This window comes from Physcomitrium patens, chromosome 13 (genome assembly GCF_059467195.1).
Source record: "Physcomitrium patens ecotype Gransden chromosome 13, ASM5946719v1, whole genome shotgun sequence".
In the NCBI taxonomy this organism is placed as follows: Eukaryota; Viridiplantae; Streptophyta; class Bryopsida; order Funariales; family Funariaceae; genus Physcomitrium; species Physcomitrium patens.
In genome coordinates this window covers 11,899,817-11,921,886 of record NC_143422.1, presented here as the reverse complement: position 1 = coordinate 11,921,886, position 22,070 = coordinate 11,899,817, and the positions used below count along the sequence as shown (strand labels likewise).

Below are 22,070 nucleotides of genomic sequence, written 5' to 3'. Positions count from 1 at the left end.
ACGAAAAGCAACCAAGCTTAATGGGCAACAATCAAGCTAGTTTACGACAAAAGCACCGAAAGAATCTGAGAGGATTGACCTGACGCAATTGCTGCCGTTACAGATGTTCAAGTGGACTTCGCTATTCGTATCGGAGAAACTCAGAATATCAAGCCAAGTGACAGATAGAAGTCGCGGCTCAACACAACTATACAAAATAAACTTCAAACATGAAAAAACCCATTCTTTTGCTTCTGGGATGTTCAAAGTGAACTCACATACTCAAATACAAGAGTTCGTTGCGAAGCACATCCAGGCTACTTTGCCGTGTGAGCGACTGACTGTCAGTGCCTCACCATCAAAGCTACTGCTACCCGACCCAGAACCAGAGAGCTCGACAAATTCGTTCCCTAGTTGGGCCTGGCGACCAAGAACCCGCAGATCTGCACCTGCTTCTTGCTGTCGAAGCCCAGCACGCGGACCCAGCAGCTAGGGTACGACGTCTTGCACTCCTGGATCTCCCGCAGCACCTGCGAAGAGTCGGTGCACCCGAACATGGGCAACTTCCACATGGTCCAGTACCGCCCGTCGTAGTAGCCCGACGAGCCCGACCCCGAGAAGTTGGTGCGGCTCACGGCTCCGACCTGGACAAGTCACCCCAGCGCGTCATCAGACCACATTTGCACCGTGACCTCGATGCCCGCGGAACCCACTCCGGACGACCACATACCAATGCCTCTGCCTTCGACAATACTACTGTCTACTCGTGGGACGCCGGGAAGAACACCGACTTACCGTGTCGAACTCGATGCAGGGAATCAAGTTCTGCTGGATCATGTAATCCACCTGCCTCGCGATCTGGTCATCGCTCAGCGGGGGCAGGTACGAGAAGGTCTCGAACTTGGGCTGCCCGATGGGGTTCCACACCTGCGCAATCACAAAATCGTACAACTCTTAAAATTTCCGGATGTCTAATCATCAGGTCTCATCTCGTGGAAATCGACTAGTACGACCCCGAATATGTTCGATTAAGGGACGACAGAGACTCACTTGCATGCATTGCACGCGGCTGCCGTTCTGGACGGAGCTCAATTGCTGGGATTTTGAAGTGAAAAGGGTCGCTGACTTCAGTCCAGAAAAAGCCTTGACGGAGGAAGACTCGCGAGAGGCGGCCACAGATGATGACGCCACAGTCACAGAGACAGGAGCCACAACGGTTGAAGCCACAGCGGAGGCCATTGCTAAAATCTCTCCACACTCGAATCGCAAGGGCAATGCAGCCAACAGCTTGGGCACAGGGGACACCGAGCAAGACCTGGTGGGTACAAATTCCACCCGGTATGTTTATATGCTAGGGAGTGCCGGGGCATGCCCCGAGCTGAGCTCTGGAACGCTCCTTGTCACCCTATCTTTACGACGTCGCTGCATGCAATCCTCACCACAATTAAACATTTTCAGTCAACAGATAAGTCCTTTTTTGGGATGAAATTTTTTTCGACCAGAAGCGGAGCCGTCCAGAGGATAATCCAGACCCCATTATTCTGGACTTCAACAGCACCTTATCGAAAAAGAGCTCAGAACATGACGCCGCCTCTCCGGAGAGTCTGAACACCAGTGCAGAGAATCGTCAGTTTCCCGATGCGTACCTTGAAACGGATGTCGTCGAGAAAAGTGTGTGTATGCGGAAGTTGGAGAAAACCCAGACTTCATTGCTCGATGAAGCATGTAGCTTCGCAGTCGTACTTCTTGCACTCCTCCATCTCTCGCATCTCTTGCGCATTGTGGTTCCCCAACACCTGCACAGCGGCGGTCATGTCCGGATTAGGGATCGTCTACACCAGATAAGCCACGGCGTTTTTCTCGGAGAAAAATACCATCCTTTGGTTCAACAACGGTTGCTGCGTTTTCCACGTTCGGATACAACCCTGCCCAGTTGCTGTGAGAGATTGACGAGTGCAAGAAGACCCTCTTCCCATGTTCCAGACACAGGCCTTCGCCGAACTGAGATACATCGCAATCGACACACCGGCCGCTTCAGAATCAGTGACTAGCATACCCAGCTGCTATTGGCTTCGTCGGCTACACGTCTGAGCTTGGTACTAGAGATTAGCTAGAACAGAAGAGCTTTCTAATCTGAAAATGTTTTTCTGTGCATGTAGGAAAGTTACTTCCTCCAGCGCGTGGATACAACCCACCACAGCATGTGCAGACAGTTGTTAGATTTCGGCCATGTCTTGCTGATGCACACTTGTATTTTATATTATTTTATTTCTTTATCTCTTCTCACTGTGTATTCCATGAACTCGTGCGCCCTCTCCAATGACATAGCTTTCGGTTGTTTCCATCAGCGGTTGTATTGCTAGTTTTAGAAATACCATTCTTCCTCGACGAGATGGTAGCTTTGACGGATGGTGGTGGCGCCGTAGACAATACCTGTGGATCTGTGTGTTTTTGTGTGCACATACTCGATCTCTTTCTCTGGTTTATCACATACTAACAATGCTTTGTATTGCGTGATCGGCGTCGTAGTCGCCGTTGCTTGAATCTCGCTTGTCAAGTTTTCTGCACACCCGAGTGGCTGGAAGCATGTCCCCATTCATATTCTATGTGCATGGTTGGATTGCACCAGACTAACTGTGAGGAGATATACAAAGTACATCACCAAGCCTGTATGTGGTCAAAGTTCCACTTTCATCAACAAGTAGAGTATTAACGTTTGTTCAGATAAGTTTTCTTCAAGAAAGAAAGAAAGAAAGCATGCTTGTGTATGCACATGAAGCTCATTGGAAATTGGAGGGTTAAGTAGATTTAAAAGAATGGTTTTTGTGCTAAATGGCACAACTTTGAGGTAGTCTAATTAGAAGGATTTAAGGTTGTAAGAAGGGTTATGTTTTTTTAATCTTGTTATTTTTTAGCACTATTTCATTAGTATAGTTTTTATTATGAAAACAAATTGCAATGTATCTTTTCACTAAACAAAATAAAAGAAATCCTACTCATAGTGCAAAGAGGACAAACATTAGTTTAGATACTCCAAAATCTTGCAAAATATTTCTTTTTGTCTTGACACATCTAAAAGTGCATATTTGGTCAAATGTTTTGATGGTGTTAGCTATTTATGGGATATTTTTCATGTTATGTATCTAATTTTTAAAAAGAAATTTTATTGCAAGATGTCTAATTTTTATCATTATTTATTAGAATAATTGTTTCTACTTAATATATGGATTTAACTTAGAGGATATTAAAATAATAATATTTTGGTACTTTGTTTTTAAAAAATTATAATAAGAAATTTATAGATTCTAATTGGAATTATCTTACATGCATATTTTTTTAGTTTAATAATGTCATCTTGTAAGTATAGTTTTAATGTAAATGTTTAAGGACTTGTATTGGACATGGATTAAAAGGTGTTACTACTAAATCATGTTACTATGAATATCAAATTATTAAACATCGATTTAAAAAGAATAAAATTTTTACTCCAAAGTTTTATTACATCTATAAGATTTTATATATGTTTCGAAAATATCTAATTCATTAGCTACATTTTCAATAGTAGTTTGGTGAAGAAATTAGAGATATGGATAAATTTATTTAAGTTGGTTAAATGAAAAAAGTAGCAATCATTTGACCAATTATTTTTAAATAAAGGTTAGCCAACCTCCATATATGTAAGATGGTCTTTGTTATCACCACATGGTTACTAAGCAAAGAAGTAAGAAATGACAACCATTCTTATTCTATTGCACAATGTAATTAGGCTTTTAAGTCTCAAGGCTTATCTATATGTTTCAAATTTCACTCTTTTTAATGGTTTAGTAAGAACTTTTGTTGGTTGTATATTGGTGTTAATATAATATAATTTGATTTTTTTTTTCTAAGTATACTTTTACAAATATGATGGTAGAGAATTCTATCTACTTAGTTTTCACTATTAGTTGATTTTGTAATTGTCAACTTGTCACGGACATATATTTATTGTAATTGTTATTCAAGTAATATGAATAGGTAAAAGTAGATAAAAGTAGATTAATTTCATAATAACTTTTAAAGAAGCTTCCTAAAAGCTTTATAGATGTTGCTTTGACTTTACATGTATTTGTTGTTGATTGGTAGGTTAGATACTTGGTCAGCAAGTTAAGCATGTGCCACACATGTTGGTAGCTTGCGAAAAAAACTAACTATATGGCACCCATATTAAAAACTTGCCTTATAAGTCAAGATACGTGTTGTGCAAAGTCAACACGTTTTGGAGGTCTTATGGAATGTTGCCATGTAGCTCCTAGATAGATAATATATATAGAGGTAAGTATGAAGCCTTCTTCATTCTTGTCAATTCCTTTCTTGCTTCTAGTTTAGTTTTAAGAAGTCTCTAGTTCTCTTGTATTTTGGCAATAGTAATTCTAGTTTCTTTTTAATATACATATTTTTATATATATATATATATTTGTTATACTTCTTTGAAAAAGTCTCACTTGTATATTTGTTTTCTTTGAGTTCTTATCTTTGAGAGATTGACAAGAATACACTTACAATATCAAAGCTTTGTCTTTTCTTGATTAAGAATGGATTATCTTTTTTTCTTGATAAGACATAAGCATATTAGATGTTATGGATTATCCTCTTTTAAATTTGATATTATTCTTTTTGTTCTCAAGTTCTTTCTTTTACTTAACTTTAGCAATATTAGACATCTCTTTTCTTCTAAGTGTTATTATAATAGAGCTTGTCAAAATGAATAGTGCAATGGTACAAATTCTAGTATATTTGAGGAGTTAATCAATCTATAATATTGTATATTTCACAATTTTGACAACTTGTGATTGATATCAAGTGGAACGATACTACACTCATTAGCCAATTTCTTTATGGATTATAATATGAGGTAAAGAAATTGATGGTCAATTTACTTAATCCTCAAACATTGAGTCAAGTAATTGATTTTGCTTTAAAGAATGACAATCGACTTTTTAAATTTTTATTCGAAAATTGCATAAGTAGGCCTCAATGTTGTTGTATTGTAATTATTCATAGTATGTAAAAATTGACTAAAACACATGATATATTTATAAGTATTGATGTGTATTAGAGTGATTAATAGGTTAATTTAAAGAGAGTTGATGAAAGAAAATTTATTTTGAGGTTTACTTATTTTGATTGTAGTATCTAAATTATATAAGATTTAAATATTTAATACAAAATTTAAAGAAAAGATTGGAACTCAAAGATGAAGATACAAACCTCTAAGAAGCTTATTTGGAAGGATGAAAGCAAAGTATGGATGGATGAAGATAAGGAATGAGGATCTTCATCTCTATTGATTGAAAGCCATGCCCTATAGGCTCTCAAGAGGCTATCTGCAACCATAATAAGGATTTTGGCAACTTCAAAAAGAAAATTTGAGAATTAGAAGCAAGGATTGCATAAAGTTTAGAAGGTTTGGAATTAAGGTGATGAAGTTGTAGCCATTTGAAGTTAATGTGTCTTTTTTAGACATATTGTTGTTCTTTTAAAAATACAAGGAGTTATATAATAGATTTTGAAGATCAAGAGTGCAATCACAAGGCTGATTTCAAAATTTATGTCTTTACAAAAGAATTGTTATATTTGGAGTTTGTATAAAGGAGTTATAAAGCATTGAAGACAATACATGTAATTCAAAGGCAGAACGTGAATCATTTTATTGATAGTAATAGTTGGAACTACACCTTGAGTTTTTGAACAAAGTTTTGGCTCAAAATTTCTAAAGATATGTGTTATTAGGTTGAAAAATTATAAATAAATTATTTTATGATATTTGAATATTTAGTTTGTGAGATATAAAAAAAATTACATATGGATATATTCAAGCAAGGCTATAAAGCTATTGTTAGTATTTAAGCAATATCTCAAGATTTTTAAGAAATTTGCAATTAAAATTTGTTGTAGTATTTTTTAAAATACATCAATACTTCATGTAAATTTTTAGTTTGTTTGGATACTCCGATTATGAGATATGATCTATTGAAGTTTTGATAAAATTCACCTCATGAATATATAAGGATTTAGAATATTTTTATCATATTTTGGATGTTCTTTAGTACTTAGAACTTATGTATTGATGTTATTACCTCTATAGGAATACTTTTATATATATATATATATATATATATATATAGAAAGATAACTTGATGTTTTTTTATCTCAAGACTTGATTGAGTAATTAGTGATAGCCAAAAGCCCAACGCTTTTTTGACACAAATTCTCTCTACCCAAACTTTATTGGTGCTTCCATTGAAAGAGCCTCAAGGCACCAAATTTTTCAACAAGTCAAGATGGAAAATCAAATCCCAAGGTTTTCTTTACGAAGTAGAATAGGTGCCTATGATTTATTCAAGGTATTTGCTCAATTTATAAAAGAGAGGCAATAAGTGCATTGAAAGGATAGAAACACCACCTAAGCTTTACAAGTAGTGATGGATAAGATTGGAAGGTTTGATGAGAGTGACATCACTAAGTTCCTAAGGATTTACACATATATGTGCATATGTGCATCAAGTTTTAGAATTGAAGATGATTACCATCTTTGATTTGGCAATGATACCAAAAATTAGAAAAAAGATGCAGGAGTTGCATACTAAGGCTATGTGAGGGAAGAAATTTGAAGAACTCTTGAAAGATGAATTTTTTGAGGAAGATTTCAAAAGAATGAAAAAAAAAATCTTTTTGGAGTAGATTGAATAAAGGCCAAGAAATCAAATGGCTCCAAATGAACTAATCATGGAATTTGAGACTAAATTTGGACAATTGCCAATACAAGAGAGGCAGCTCTTGGAAACAAAAAAAATTGGATTATTCTTGTAGGCAGCTATTGAATACTTAGAAGACAAGTTGTTCTTTCATTTAACAAACAAGACATTTGAGAGTGGTTTTATCAATAAGGTATTTTAGTAATAAATTATTACTATACTATAATATTTATACTATTGCAATAAAGTATTATTGTAATAAATTATTATTGTATTAAAATATTTATATTATTGCAATAAAGTATTGTTGTACTACAATGTTTTTGTTATTGTGCTATGTTGCTATTGTGCTACAATGCTTTATTGCTTCAATGTATTGCTATGATGAGATATTACTACAATGCAAGGATATTATCTTTGTGATGGATTGTTGGAATATTATGATGTTGCATTCAAATGCTTTTGTTGTTGTAATGTATTGCTAAAATATGTTGTTGCTATGCAATAATATCTTTGCTATTGGACTATGTTGTAATCAAATATTAATACATTGCAACGTTTTTGCTTTGATATTTTGCTATTATTCTTTTTGTTTTATATGTTATTGAGTTGTATTTTTTTCCTACAAAAATATTTAAAAAAATGAATAGTTTTTTATAGGTTATGATAGAAAATAAAAGCATGATACACAAAGACAATTTCTTGCTATTGGAGCTTGAGTTGGAGTTGCAATGATTGATGCATACCTAAGCCTGTGAATAGTCACTTCTATAGTTGCAAGATTTACAAGAACCATCTTTACAAGTTAAAAGAAAAGAATCAAAGTAACATATCCTTCTTTTTCAAGCTCAAGTTAAATAGTGCTTAGTGAACATGTACAAAAGTGGTCAAAGATTGCACCACTAACTTTGTATTGATGTCTAATAGTATTGAAGGTGCATAAATATCATTGTTTCTACAAATTACAATTATGTATTAAATAATATTATTTATGATATTAAAAGATCTCTTAAGGAATTTTTATCCTTGAGGTAGGGATTTGATAATAATTTATTAAATAACTTAACAACAGTTATTAGATGTATTGGTGTTTTGTTTAAATATAAGTAAGATATTTTGTATTGTATTCTTTTTTATACTTAATGGACGTAAAGAGTTGGAGTGTTTTTTTAGCAATCAAACTAAGTTTAATAATTTACAAATCAAAATATTTTATCGAAGTTATTTTTATGTGATATGTAAATCCATTAAAAAAACACCTTCCTTAATTGAATGTTGTCATAATACCTTTTGACATAGTTGGGCTAAATGATTAATGTCATCATTAGTGCATTTATTGTAAGTCACATAATACTCTATAAGATGGCTTTTTAATGTTTTTTTTGGTTTTAAATTGATGTTGTTTGAATTTTTATTGCTTTATAATATTCTTAATTTGTTTGGGGGAGATTGGAAATTAATATTTTATAATACATGTTAATTTGTACTTTTTCTACTTCCAATCTAGTAATAACAAAGAAGTCTAATATTTCTACTAAATTAAAACATAGAAGTAGCTACACTAAGAAAGGTTCAAATCTGTTACTAAACAAATAAGAAAGCTTTGAAAATCTATTGTATTGTATTATTATTTTACAAGGGGTGATTTTATTACATTTAAAAGATGTTGGACTTCTATTTTGTAAGTAAATTTTTCCTTTCAAAGTACCTTTCTAATACATTTTTGGTAATTTTGAAAAAGATTTCTGGTATCTTTTTTTCCTTTTTCTTTTCTTCTATTTTCTTTCATTCAGCCACTCCCTTTCACATTTCACAGTGGAATATGTGTTTCTATTACTTCATGTCTCATGCCTTCCTGGGCACATTATCTCTTTTATCTTCTGATGTAAGAAATTTCTCTAGGTGAGTATCAACTCTTAAAATCATGCTTATCTAATCGATTCGATTTATATTATAAAGTCATTTGATTTAAAATACATGTTTGCTTATGCTGTGATTGTTAATCCTTGTGCAGGAATCAGTAACAAATATGTGTGACTTGACATTCCGAATATTAAGAATATCAAACATTTGTTATTTGACAGATTTTCAGAAAAAGCTTTTCAAGTATGTCATTCCATAAGTTTTATTTTGTTCGGTCTACCTCTGAAAAGTGTGCAAATCACCTGACTGTACACTTTCAGCAACTTATGGGTTTGAACACATTGACAAGTTCCATAAGGGAACTGTACCAGTACGTCGTGCCTTTTCCTTGCTCAGGTGGTACAATGACCTGTGTCGACAGACTTATTGGCAATCGCCATGTAAAAACTATTGACATTGACAGACACAAAGTAATGTGTTGCAGTGCGAAGACTCAACCTTCTTCTCGTAATAACTGGTACTGGTTACTTCTCTCAATTCACCACTGCGGTTTTACAGAAAGTCGAGGACTCTTGGTGACTTTCACAAAAATACTCGTCTATTAAAATGAAAATAACTACCAACAAAGAGCCCTCATCATGAAACTTTCATTATGTATCATACAACGCAATTACCAAATTCAAACTACAATCAAACTAGTTACATTACAATCAACCGGGTTTCGTCATAGAAGTTTCATGCTTTCTCACGAAAAGCAACCAAGCTTAATGGGCAACAATCAAGCTAGTTTACGACAAAAGCACCGAAAGAATCTGAGAGGATTGACCTGACGCAATTGCTGCCGTTACAGATGTTCAAGTGGACTTCGCTATTCGTATCGGAGAAACTCAGAATATCAAGCCAAGTGACAGATAGAAGTCGCGGCTCAACACAACTATACAAAATAAACTTCAAACATGAAAAAACCCATTCTTTTGCTTCTGGGATGTTCAAAGTGAACTCACATACTCAAATACAAGAGTTCGTTGCGAAGCACATCCAGGCTACTTTGCCGTGTGAGCGACTGACTGTCAGTGCCTCACCATCAAAGCTACTGCTACCCGGCCCAGAACCAGAGAGCTCGACAAATTCGTTCCCTAGTTGGGCCTGGCGACCAAGAACCCGCAGATCTGCACCTGCTTCTTGCTGTCGAAGCCCAGCACGCGGACCCAGCAGCTAGGGTACGACGTCTTGCACTCCTGGATCTCCCGCAGCACCTGCGAAGAGTCGGTGCACCCGAACATGGGCAACTTCCACATGGTCCAGTACCGCCCGTCGTAGTAGCCCGACGAGCCCGACCCCGAGAAGTTGGTGCGGCTCACGGCTCCGACCTGGACAAGTCACCCCAGCGCGTCATCAGACCACATTTGCACCGTGACCTCGATGCCCGCGGAACCCACTCCGGACGACCACATACCAATGCCTCTGCCTTCGACAATACTACTGTCTACTCGTGGGACGCCGGGAAGAGCACCGACTTACCGTGTCGAACTCGATGCAGGGAATCAAGTTCTGCTGGATCATGTAATCCACCTGCCTCGCGATCTGGTCATCGCTCAGCGGGGGCAGGTACGAGAAGGTCTCGAACTTGGGCTGCCCGATGGGGTTCCACACCTGCGCAATCACAAAATCGTACAACTCTTAAAATTTCCGGATGTCTAATCATCAGGTCTCATCTCGTGGAAATCGACTAGTACGACCCCGAATATGTTCGATTAAGGGACGACAGAGACTCACTTGCATGCATTGCACGCGGCTGCCGTTCTGGACGGAGCTCAATTGCTGGGATTTTGAAGTGAAAAGGGTCGCTGACTTCAGTCCAGAAAAAGCCTTGACGGAGGAAGACTCGCGAGAGGCGGCCACAGATGATGACGCCACAGTCACAGAGACAGGAGCCACAACGGTTGAAGCCACAGCGGAGGCCATTGCTAAAATCTCTCCACACTCGAATCGCAAGGGCAATGCAGCCAACAGCTTGGGCACAGGGGACACCGAGCAAGACCTGGTGGGTACAAATTCCACCCGGTATGTTTATATGCTAGGGAGTGCCGGGGCATGCCCCGAGCTGAGCTCTGGAACGCTCCTTGTCACCCTATCTTTACGACGTCGCTGCATGCAATCCTCACCACAATTAAACATTTTCAGTCAACAGATAAGTCCTTTTTTGGGATGAAATTTTTTCGACCAGAAGCGGAGCCGTCCAGAGGATAATCCAGACCCCATTATTCTGGACTTCAACAGCACCTTATCGAAAAAGAGCTCAGAACATGACGCCGCCTCTCCGGAGAGTCTGAACACCAGTGCAGAGAATCGTCAGTTTCCCGATGCGTACCTTGAAACGGATGTCGTCGAGAAAAGTGTGTGTATGCGGAAGTTGGAGAAAACCCAGACTTCATTGCTCGATGAAGCATGTAGCTTCGCAGTCGTACTTCTTGCACTCCTCCATCTCTCGCATCTCTTGCGCATTGTGGTTCCCCAACACCTGCACAGCGGCGGTCATGTCCGGATTAGGGATCGTCTACACCAGATAAGCCACGGCGTTTTTCTCGGAGAAAAATACCATCCTTTGGTTCAACAACGGTTGCTGCGTTTTCCACGTTCGGATACAACCCTGCCCAGTTGCTGTGAGAGATTGACGAGTGCAAGAAGACCCTCTTCCCATGTTCCAGACACAGGCCTTCGCCGAACTGAGATACATCGCAATCGACACACCGGCCGCTTCAGAATCAGTGACTAGCATACCCAGCTGCTATTGGCTTCGTCGGCTACACGTCTGAGCTTGGTACTAGAGATTAGCTAGAACAGAAGAGCTTTCTAATCTGAAAATGTTTTTCTGTGCATGTAGGAAAGTTACTTCCTCCAGCGCGTGGATACAACCCACCACAGCATGTGCAGACAGTTGTTAGATTTCGGCCATGTCTTGCTGATGCACACTTGTATTTTATATTATTTTATTTCTTTATCTCTTCTCACTGTGTATTCCATGAACTCGTGCGCCCTCTCCAATGACATAGCTTTCGGTTGTTTCCATCAGCGGTTGTATTGCTAGTTTTAGAAATACCATTCTTCCTCGACGAGATGGTAGCTTTGACGGATGGTGGTGGCGCCGTAGACAATACCTGTGGATCTGTGTGTTTTTGTGTGCACATACTCGATCTCTTTCTCTGGTTTATCACATACTAACAATGCTTTGTATTGCGTGATCGGCGTCGTAGTCGCCGTTGCTTGAATCTCGCTTGTCAAGTTTTCTGCACACCCGAGTGGCTGGAAGCATGTCCCCATTCATATTCTATGTGCATGGTTGGATTGCACCAGACTAACTGTGAGGAGATATACAAAGTACATCACCAAGCCTGTATGTGGTCAAAGTTCCACTTTCATCAACAAGTAGAGTATTAACGTTTGTTCAGATAAGTTTTCTTCAAGAAAGAAAGAAAGAAAGCATGCTTGTGTATGCACATGAAGCTCATTGGAAATTGGAGGGTTAAGTAGATTTAAAAGAATGGTTTTTGTGCTAAATGGCACAACTTTGAGGTAGTCTAATTAGAAGGATTTAAGGTTGTAAGAAGGGTTATGTTTTTTTAATCTTGTTATTTTTTAGCACTATTTCATTAGTATAGTTTTTATTATGAAAACAAATTGCAATGTATCTTTTCACTAAACAAAATAAAAGAAATCCTACTCATAGTGCAAAGAGGACAAACATTAGTTTAGATACTCCAAAATCTTGCAAATATTTCTTTTTGTCTTGACACATCTAAAAGTGCATATTTGGTCAAATGTTTTGATGGTGTTAGCTATTTATGGGATATTTTTCATGTTATGTATCTATTTTTAAAAAGAAATTTTATTGCAAGATGTCTAATTTTTATCATTATTTATTAGAATAATTGTTTCTACTTAATATATGGATTTAACTTAGAGGATATTAAAATAATAATATTTTGGTACTTTGTTTTTAAAAAATTATAATAAGAAATTTATAGATTCTAATTGGAATTATCTTACATGCATATTTTTTTAGTTTAATAATGTCATCTTGTAAGTATAGTTTTAATGTAAATGTTTAAGGACTTGTATTGGACATGGATTAAAAGGTGTTACTACTAAATCATGTTACTATGAATATCAAATTATTAAACATCGATTTAAAAGAATAAAATTTTTACTCCAAAGTTTATTACATCTATAAGATTTTATATATGTTTCGAAAATATCTAATTCATTAGCTACATTTTCAATAGTAGTTTGGTGAAGAAATTAGAGATATGGATAAATTTATTTAAGTTGGTTAAATGAAAAAAGTAGCAATCATTTGACCAATTATTTTTAAATAAAGGTTAGCCAACCTCCATATATGTAAGATGGTCTTTGTTATCACCACATGGTTACTAAGCAAAGAAGTAAGAAATGACAACCATTCTTATTCTATTGCACAATGTAATTAGGCTTTTAAGTCTCAAGGCTTATCTATATGTTTCAAATTTCACTCTTTTTAATGGTTTAGTAAGAACTTTTGTTGGTTGTATATTGGTGTTAATATAATATAATTTGATTTTTTTTTTTCTAAGTATACTTTTACAAATATGATGGTAGAGAATTCTATCTACTTAGTTTTCACTATTAGTTGATTTTGTAATTGTCAACTTGTCACGGACATATATTTATTGTAATTGTTATTCAAGTAATATGAATAGGTAAAAGTAGATAAAAGTAGATTAATTTCATAATAACTTTTAAAGAAGCTTCCTAGAAGCTTTATAGATGTTGCTTTGACTTTACATGTATTTGTTGTTGATTGGTAGGTTAGATACTTGGTCAGCAAGTTAAGCATGTGCCACACATGTTGGTAGCTTGCGAAAAAAACTAACTATATGGCACCCATATTAAAAACTTGCCTTATAAGTCAAGATACGTGTTGTGCAAAGTCAACACGTTTTGGAGGTCTTATGGAATGTTGCCATGTAGCTCCTAGATAGATAATATATATAGAGGTAAGTATGAAGCCTTCTTCATTCTTGTCAATTCCTTTCTTGCTTCTAGTTTAGTTTTAAGAAGTCTCTAGTTCTCTTGTATTTTGGCAATAGTAATTCTAGTTTCTTTTTAATATACATATTTTTATATATATATATATATTTGTTATACTTCTTTGAAAAAGTCTCACTTGTATATTTGTTTTCTTTGAGTTCTTATCTTTGAGAGATTGACAAGAATACACTTACAATATCAAAGCTTTGTCTTTTCTTGATTAAGAATGGATTATCTTTTTTTCTTGATAAGACATAAGCATATTAGATGTTATGGATTATCCTCTTTTAAATTTGATATTATTCTTTTTGTTCTCAAGTTCTTTCTTTTACTTAACTTTAGCAATATTAGACATCTCTTTTCTTCTAAGTGTTATTATAATAGAGCTTGTCAAAATGAATAGTGCAATGGTACAAATTCTAGTATATTTGAGGGAGTTAATCAATCTATAATATTGTATATTTCACAATTTTGACAACTTGTGATTGATATCAAGTGGAACGATACTACACTCATTAGCCAATTTCTTTATGGATTATAATATGAGGTAAAGAAATTGATGGTCAATTTACTTAATCCTCAAACATTGAGTCAAGTAATTGATTTTGCTTTAAAGAATGACAATCGACTTTTTAAATTTTTATTCGAAAATTGCATAAGTAGGCCTCAATGTTGTTGTATTGTAATTATTCATAGTATGTAAAAATTGACTAAAACACATGATATATTTATAAGTATTGATGTGTATTAGAGTGATTAATAGGTTAATTTAAAGAGAGTTGATGAAAGAAAATTTATTTTGAGGTTTACTTATTTTGATTGTAGTATCTAAATTATATAAGATTTAAATATTTAATACAAAATTTAAAGAAAAGATTGGAACTCAAAGATGAAGATACAAACCTCTAAGAAGCTTATTTGGAAGGATGAAAGCAAAGTATGGATGGATGAAGATAAGGAATGAGGATCTTCATCTCTATTGATTGAAAGCCATGCCCTATAGGCTCTCAAGAGGCTATCTGCAACCATAATAAGGATTTTGGCAACTTCAAAAAGAACATTTGAGAATTAGAAGCAAGGATTGCATAAAGTTTAGAAGGTTTGGAATTAAGGTGATGAAGTTGTAGCCATTTGAAGTTAATGTGTCTTTTTTAGACATATTGTTGTTCTTTTAAAAATACAAGGAGTTATATAATAGATTTTGAAGATCAAGAGTGCAATCACAAGGCTGATTTCAAAATTTATGTCTTTACAAAAGAATTGTTATATTTGGAGTTTGTATAAAGGAGTTATAAAGCATTGAAGACAATACATGTAATTCAAAGGCAGAACGTGAATCATTTTATTGATAGTAATAGTTGGAACTACACCTTGAGTTTTTGAACAAAGTTTTGGCTCAAAATTTCTAAAGATATGTGTTATTAGGTTGAAAAATTATAAATAAATTATTTTATGATATTTGAATATTTAGTTTGTGAGATATAAAAAAAATTACATATGGATATATTCAAGCAAGGCTATAAAGCTATTGTTAGTATTTAAGCAATATCTCAAGATTTTTAAGAAATTTGCAATTAAAATTTGTTGTAGTATTTTTTTAAAATACATCAATACTTCATGTAAATTTTTAGTTTGTTTGGATACTCCGATTATGAGATATGATCTATTGAAGTTTTGATAAAATTCACCTCATGAATATATAAGGATTTAGAATATTTTTATCATATTTTGGATGTTCTTTAGTACTTAGAACTTATGTATTGATGTTATTACCTCTATAGGAATACTTTTATATATATATATATATATATATATATATAGAAAGATAACTTGATGTTTTTTTATCTCAAGACTTGATTGAGTAATTAGTGATAGCCAAAAGCCCAACGCTTTTTTGACACAAATTCTCTCTACCCAAACTTTATTGGTGCTTCCATTGAAAGAGCCTCAAGGCACCAAATTTTTCAACAAGTCAAGATGGAAAATCAAATCCCAAGGTTTTCTTTACGAAGTAGAATAGGTGCCTATGATTTATTCAAGGTATTTGCTCAATTTATAAAAGAGAGGCAATAAGTGCATTGAAAGGATAGAAACACCACCTAAGCTTTACAAGTAGTGATGGATAAGATTGGAAGGTTTGATGAGAGTGACATCACTAAGTTCCTAAGGATTTACACATATATGTGCATATGTGCATCAAGTTTTAGAATTGAAGATGATTACCATCTTTGATTTGGCAATGATACCAAAAATTAGAAAAAAGATGCAGGAGTTGCATACTAAGGCTATGTGAGGGAAGAAATTTGAAGAACTCTTGAAAGATGAATTTTTTGAGGAAGATTTCAAAAGAATGAAAAAAAAAATCTTTTTGGAGTAGATTGAATAAAGGCCAAGAAATCAAATGGCTCCAAATGAACTAATCATGGAATTTGAGACTAAATTTGGACAATTGCCAATACAAGAGAGGCAGCTCTTGGAAACAAAAAAAATTGGATTATTCTTGTAGGCAGCTATTGAATACTTAGAAGACAAGTTGTTCTTTCATTTAACAAACAAGACATTTGAGAGTGGTTTTATCAATAAGGTATTTTAGTAATAAATTATTACTATACTATAATATTTATACTATTGCAATAAAGTATTATTGTAATAAATTATTATTGTATTAAAATATTTATATTATTGCAATAAAGTATTGTTGTACTACAATGTTTTTGTTATTGTGCTATGTTGCTATTGTGCTACAATGCTTTATTGCTTCAATGTATTGCTATGATGAGATATTACTACAATGCAAGGATATTATCTTTGTGATGGATTGTTGGAATATTATGATGTTGCATTCAAATGCTTTTGTTGTTGTAATGTATTGCTAAAATATGTTGTTGCTATGCAATAATATCTTTGCTATTGGACTATGTTGTAATCAAATATTAATACATTGCAACGTTTTTGCTTTGATATTTTGCTATTATTCTTTTTGTTTTATATGTTATTGAGTTGTATTTTTTTCCTACAAAAATATTTAAAAAAATGAATAGTTTTTTATAGGTTATGATAGAAAATAAAAGCATGATACACAAAGACAATTTCTTGCTATTGGAGCTTGAGTTGGAGTTGCAATGATTGATGCATACCTAAGCCTGTGAATAGTCACTTCTATAGTTGCAAGATTTACAAGAACCATCTTTACAAGTTAAAAGAAAAGAATCAAAGTAACATATCCTTCTTTTTCAAGCTCAAGTTAAATAGTGCTTAGTGAACATGTACAAAAGTGGTCAAAGATTGCACCACTAACTTTGTATTGATGTCTAATAGTATTGAAGGTGCATAAATATCATTGTTTCTACAAATTACAATTATGTATTAAATAATATTATTTATGATATTAAAAGATCTCTTAAGGAATTTTTATCCTTGAGGTAGGGATTTGATAATAATTTATTAAATAACTTAACAACAGTTATTAGATGTATTGGTGTTTTGTTTAAATATAAGTAAGATATTTTGTATTGTATTCTTTTTTATACTTAATGGACGTAAAGAGTTGGAGTGTTTTTTTAGCAATCAAACTAAGTTTAATAATTTACAAATCAAAATATTTTATCGAAGTTATTTTTATGTGATATGTAAATCCATTAAAAAAACACCTTCCTTAATTGAATGTTGTCATAATACCTTTTGACATAGTTGGGCTAAATGATTAATGTCATCATTAGTGCATTTATTGTAAGTCACATAATACTCTATAAGATGGCTTTTTAATGTTTTTTTTGGTTTTAAATTGATGTTGTTTGAATTTTTATTGCTTTATAATATTCTTAATTTGTTTGGGGGAGATTGGAAATTAATATTTTATAATACATGTTAATTTGTACTTTTTCTACTTCCAATCTAGTAATAACAAAGAAGTCTAATATTTCTACTAAATTAAAACATAGAAGTAGCTACACTAAGAAAGGTTCAAATCTGTTACTAAACAAATAAGAAAGCTTTGAAAATCTATTGTATTGTATTATTATTTTACAAGGGGTGATTTTATTACATTTAAAAGATGTTGGACTTCTATTTTGTAAGTAAATTTTTCCTTTCAAAATACCTTTCTAATACATTTTTGGTAATTTTGAAAAAGATTTCTGGTATCTTTTTTTCCTTTTTCTTTTCTTCTATTTTCTTTCATTCAGCCACTCCCTTTCACATTTCACAGTGGAATATGTGTTTCTATTACTTCATGTCTCATGCCTTCCTGGGCACATTATCTCTTTTATCTTCTGATGTAAGAAATTTCTCTAGGTGAGTATCAACTCTTAAAATCATGCTTATCTAATCGATTCGATTTATATTATAAAGTCATTTGATTTAAAATACATGTTTGCTTATGCTGTGATTGTTAATCCTTGTGCAGGAATCAGTAACAAATATGTGTGACTTGACATTCCGAATATTAAGAATATCAAACATTTGTTATTTGACAGATTTTCAGAAAAAGCTTTTCAAGTATGTCATTCCATAAGTTTTATTTTGTTCGGTCTACCTCTGAAAAGTGTGCAAATCACCTGACTGTACACTTTCAGCAACTTATGGGTTTGAACACATTGACAAGTTCCATAAGGGAACTGTACCAGTACGTCGTGCCTTTTCCTTGCTCAGGTGGTACAATGACCTGTGTCGACAGACTTATTGGCAATCGCCATGTAAAAACTATTGACATTGACAGACACAAAGTAATGTGTTGCAGTGCGAAGACTCAACCTTCTTCTCGTAATAACTGGTACTGGTTACTTCTCTCAATTCACCACTGCGGTTTTACAGAAAGTCGAGGACTCTTGGTGACTTTCACAAAAATACTCGTCTATTAAAATGAAAATAACTACCAACAAAGAGCCCTCATCATGAAACTTTCATTATGTATCATACAACGCAATTACCAAATTCAAACTACAATCAAACTAGTTACATTACAATCAACCGGGTTTCGTCATAGAAGTTTCATGCTTTCTCACGAAAAGCAACCAAGCTTAATGGGCAACAATCAAGCTAGTTTACGACAAAAGCACCGAAAGAATCTGAGAGGATTGACCTGACGCAATTGCTGCCGTTACAGATGTTCAAGTGGACTTCGCTATTCGTATCGGAGAAACTCAGAATATCAAGCCAAGTGACAGATAGAAGTCGCGGCTCAACACAACTATACAAAATAAACTTCAAACATGAAAAAACCCATTCTTTTGCTTCTGGGATGTTCAAAGTGAACTCACATACTCAAATACAAGAGTTCGTTGCGAAGCACATCCAGGCTACTTTGCCGTGTGAGCGACTGACTGTCAGTGCCTCACCATCAAAGCTACTGCTACCCGGCCCAGAACCAGAGAGCTCGACAAATTCGTTCCCTAGTTGGGCCTGGCGACCAAGAACCCGCAGATCTGCACCTGCTTCTTGCTGTCGAAGCCCAGCACGCGGACCCAGCAGCTAGGGTACGACGTCTTGCACTCCTGGATCTCCCGCAGCACCTGCGAAGAGTCGGTGCACCCGAACATGGGCAACTTCCACATGGTCCAGTACCGCCCGTCGTAGTAGCCCGACGAGCCCGACCCCGAGAAGTTGGTGCGGCTCACGGCTCCGACCTGGACAAGTCACCCCAGCGCGTCATCAGACCACATTTGCACCGTGACCTCGATGCCCGCGGAACCCACTCCGGACGACCACATACCAATGCCTCTGCCTTCGACAATACTACTGTCTACTCGTGGGACGCCGGGAAGAGCACCGACTTACCGTGTCGAACTCGATGCAGGGAATCAAGTTCTGCTGGATCATGTAATCCACCTGCCTCGCGATCTGGTCATCGCTCAGCGGGGGCAGGTACGAGAAGGTCTCGAACTTGGGCTGCCCGATGGGGTTCCACACCTGCGCAATCACAAAATCGTACAACTCTTAAAATTTCCGGATGTCTAATCATCAGGTCTCATCTCGTGGAAATCGACTAGTACGACCCCGAATATGTTCGATTAAGGGACGACAGAGACTCACTTGCATGCATTGCACGCGGCTGCCGTTCTGGACGGAGCTCAATTGCTGGGATTTTGAAGTGAAAAGGGTCGCTGACTTCAGTCCAGAAAAAGCCTTGACGGAGGAAGACTCGCGAGAGGCGGCCACAGATGATGACGCCACAGTCACAGAGACAGGAGCCACAACGGTTGAAGCCACAGCGGAGGCCATTGCTAAAATCTCTCCACACTCGAATCGCAAGGGCAATGCAGCCAACAGCTTGGGCACAGGGGACACCGAGCAAGACCTGGTGGGTACAAATTCCACCCGGTATGTTTATATGCTAGGGAGTGCCGGGGCATGCCCCGAGCTGAGCTCTGGAACGCTCCTTGTCACCCTATCTTTACGACGTCGCTGCATGCAATCCTCACCACAATTAAACATTTTCAGTCAACAGATAAGTCCTTTTTTGGGATGAAATTTTTTCGACCAGAAGCGGAGCCGTCCAGAGGATAATCCAGACCCCATTATTCTGGACTTCAACAGCACCTTATCGAAAAAGAGCTCAGAACATGACGCCGCCTCTCCGGAGAGTCTGAACACCAGTGCAGAGAATCGTCAGTTTCCCGATGCGTACCTTGAAACGGATGTCGTCGAGAAAAGTGTGTGTATGCGGAAGTTGGAGAAAACCCAGACTTCATTGCTCGATGAAGCATGTAGCTTCGCAGTCGTACTTCTTGCACTCCTCCATCTCTCGCATCTCTTGCGCATTGTGGTTCCCCAACACCTGCACAGCGGCGGTCATGTCCGGATTAGGGATCGTCTACACCAGATAAGCCACGGCGTTTTTCTCGGAGAAAAATACCATCCTTTGGTTCAACAACGGTTGCTGCGTTTTCCACGTTCGGATACAACCCTGCCCAGTTGCTGTGAGAGATTGACGAGTGCAAGAAGACCCTCTTCCCATGTTCCAGACACAGGCCTTCGCCGAACTGAGATACATCGCAATCGACACACCGGCCGCTTCAGAATCAGTGACTAGCATACCCAGCTGCTATTGGCTTCGTCGGCTACACGTCTGAGCTTGGTACTAGAGATTAGCTAGAACAGAAGAGCTTTCTAATCTGAAAATGTTTTTCTGTGCATGTAGGAAAGTTACTTCCTCCAGCGCGTGGATACAACCCACCACAGCATGTGCAGACAGTTGTTAGATTTCGGCCATGTCTTGCTGATGCACACTTGTATTTTATATTATTTTATTTCTTTATCTCTTCTCACTGTGTATTCCATGAACTCGTGCGCCCTCTCCAATGACATAGCTTTCGGTTGTTTCCATCAGCGGTTGTATTGCTAGTTTTAGAAATACCATTCTTCCTCGACGAGATGGTAGCTTTGACGGATGGTGGTGGCGCCGTAGACAATACCTGTGGATCTGTGTGTTTTTGTGTGCACATACTCGATCTCTTTCTCTGGTTTATCACATACTAACAATGCTTTGTATTGCGTGATCGGCGTCGTAGTCGCCGTTGCTTGAATCTCGCTTGTCAAGTTTTCTGCACACCCGAGTGGCTGGAAGCATGTCCCCATTCATATTCTATGTGCATGGTTGGATTGCACCAGACTAACTGTGAGGAGATATACAAAGTACATCACCAAGCCTGTATGTGGTCAAAGTTCCACTTTCATCAACAAGTAGAGTATTAACGTTTGTTCAGATAAGTTTTCTTCAAGAAAGAAAGAAAGAAAGCATGCTTGTGTATGCACATGAAGCTCATTGGAAATTGGAGGGTTAAGTAGATTTAAAAGAATGGTTTTTGTGCTAAATGGCACAACTTTGAGGTAGTCTAATTAGAAGGATTTAAGGTTGTAAGAAGGGTTATGTTTTTTTAATCTTGTTATTTTTTAGCACTATTTCATTAGTATAGTTTTTATTATGAAAACAAATTGCAATGTATCTTTTCACTAAACAAAATAAAAGAAATCCTACTCATAGTGCAAAGAGGACAAACATTAGTTTAGATACTCCAAAATCTTGCAAATATTTCTTTTTGTCTTGACACATCTAAAAGTGCATATTTGGTCAAATGTTTTGATGGTGTTAGCTATTTATGGGATATTTTTCATGTTATGTATCTATTTTTAAAAAGAAATTTTATTGCAAGATGTCTAATTTTTATCATTATTTATTAGAATAATTGTTTCTACTTAATATATGGATTTAACTTAGAGGATATTAAAATAATAATATTTTGGTACTTTGTTTTTAAAAAATTATAATAAGAAATTTATAGATTCTAATTGGAATTATCTTACATGCATATTTTTTTAGTTTAATAATGTCATCTTGTAAGTATAGTTTTAATGTAAATGTTTAAGGACTTGTATTGGACATGGATTAAAAGGTGTTACTACTAAATCATGTTACTATGAATATCAAAT

At 35.8% G+C, this 22,070-nt stretch overlaps 3 protein-coding genes across 3 annotated transcripts; all 3 read right to left on the bottom strand.

Moving 5' to 3' along the window:
• Nucleotides 1-202: 202 nt before the first annotated feature.
• On the bottom strand, nt 203-1,287 carry LOC149987960 (ribulose bisphosphate carboxylase small subunit, chloroplastic-like). The gene is made up of 3 exons (XM_090255076.1): nt 1,030-1,287; nt 775-906; nt 203-623 (listed from the first exon to the last, which is right to left on the bottom strand). Exons 1-3 carry the CDS (start codon nt 1,216-1,218, stop codon nt 390-392), a joined length of 555 nt encoding a protein of 184 aa, XP_090111202.1. The 5' UTR covers nt 1,219-1,287; the 3' UTR covers nt 203-389.
• Nucleotides 1,288-9,525: 8,238 nt separating this feature from the next.
• On the bottom strand, nt 9,526-10,610 carry LOC149987959 (ribulose bisphosphate carboxylase small subunit, chloroplastic-like). The gene is made up of 3 exons (XM_090255075.1): nt 10,353-10,610; nt 10,098-10,229; nt 9,526-9,946 (listed from the first exon to the last, which is right to left on the bottom strand). Exons 1-3 carry the CDS (start codon nt 10,539-10,541, stop codon nt 9,713-9,715), a joined length of 555 nt encoding a protein of 184 aa, XP_090111201.1. The 5' UTR covers nt 10,542-10,610; the 3' UTR covers nt 9,526-9,712.
• Nucleotides 10,611-18,846: 8,236 nt separating this feature from the next.
• LOC112290462 (ribulose bisphosphate carboxylase small subunit, chloroplastic) lies at nt 18,847-19,931 on the bottom strand. Its single transcript, XM_024536713.3, has 3 exons — nt 19,674-19,931; nt 19,419-19,550; nt 18,847-19,267 (listed from the first exon to the last, which is right to left on the bottom strand). The coding sequence occupies exons 1-3, from the start codon at nt 19,860-19,862 to the stop codon at nt 19,034-19,036; spliced, it is 555 nt and encodes a 184-aa protein (XP_024392481.1). The 5' UTR covers nt 19,863-19,931; the 3' UTR covers nt 18,847-19,033.
• Nucleotides 19,932-22,070: the final 2,139 nt, after the last annotated feature.

Bases quoted from the DNA above. Each gene is read 5' to 3' on its own strand.
- LOC149987959 (XM_090255075.1), bottom strand. From the start codon at position 10,541: ATGGCCTCCGCTGTGGCTTCAACCGTTGTGGCTCCTGTCTCTGTGACT. The intron at 10,230-10,352 runs GTGAGTCTCTGT...GTGATTGCGCAG, and splicing joins GCCGCGTGCAATGCATGCAA to GTGTGGAACCCCATCGGGCA. The intron at 9,947-10,097 runs GTAAGTCGGTGC...TGACTTGTCCAG, and splicing joins CCTGCATCGAGTTCGACACG to GTCGGAGCCGTGAGCCGCAC.
- LOC112290462 (XM_024536713.3), bottom strand. From the start codon at position 19,862: ATGGCCTCCGCTGTGGCTTCAACCGTTGTGGCTCCTGTCTCTGTGACT. The intron at 19,551-19,673 runs GTGAGTCTCTGT...GTGATTGCGCAG, and splicing joins GCCGCGTGCAATGCATGCAA to GTGTGGAACCCCATCGGGCA. The intron at 19,268-19,418 runs GTAAGTCGGTGC...TGACTTGTCCAG, and splicing joins CCTGCATCGAGTTCGACACG to GTCGGAGCCGTGAGCCGCAC.
- LOC149987960 (XM_090255076.1), bottom strand. From the start codon at position 1,218: ATGGCCTCCGCTGTGGCTTCAACCGTTGTGGCTCCTGTCTCTGTGACT. The intron at 907-1,029 runs GTGAGTCTCTGT...GTGATTGCGCAG, and splicing joins GCCGCGTGCAATGCATGCAA to GTGTGGAACCCCATCGGGCA. The intron at 624-774 runs GTAAGTCGGTGT...TGACTTGTCCAG, and splicing joins CCTGCATCGAGTTCGACACG to GTCGGAGCCGTGAGCCGCAC.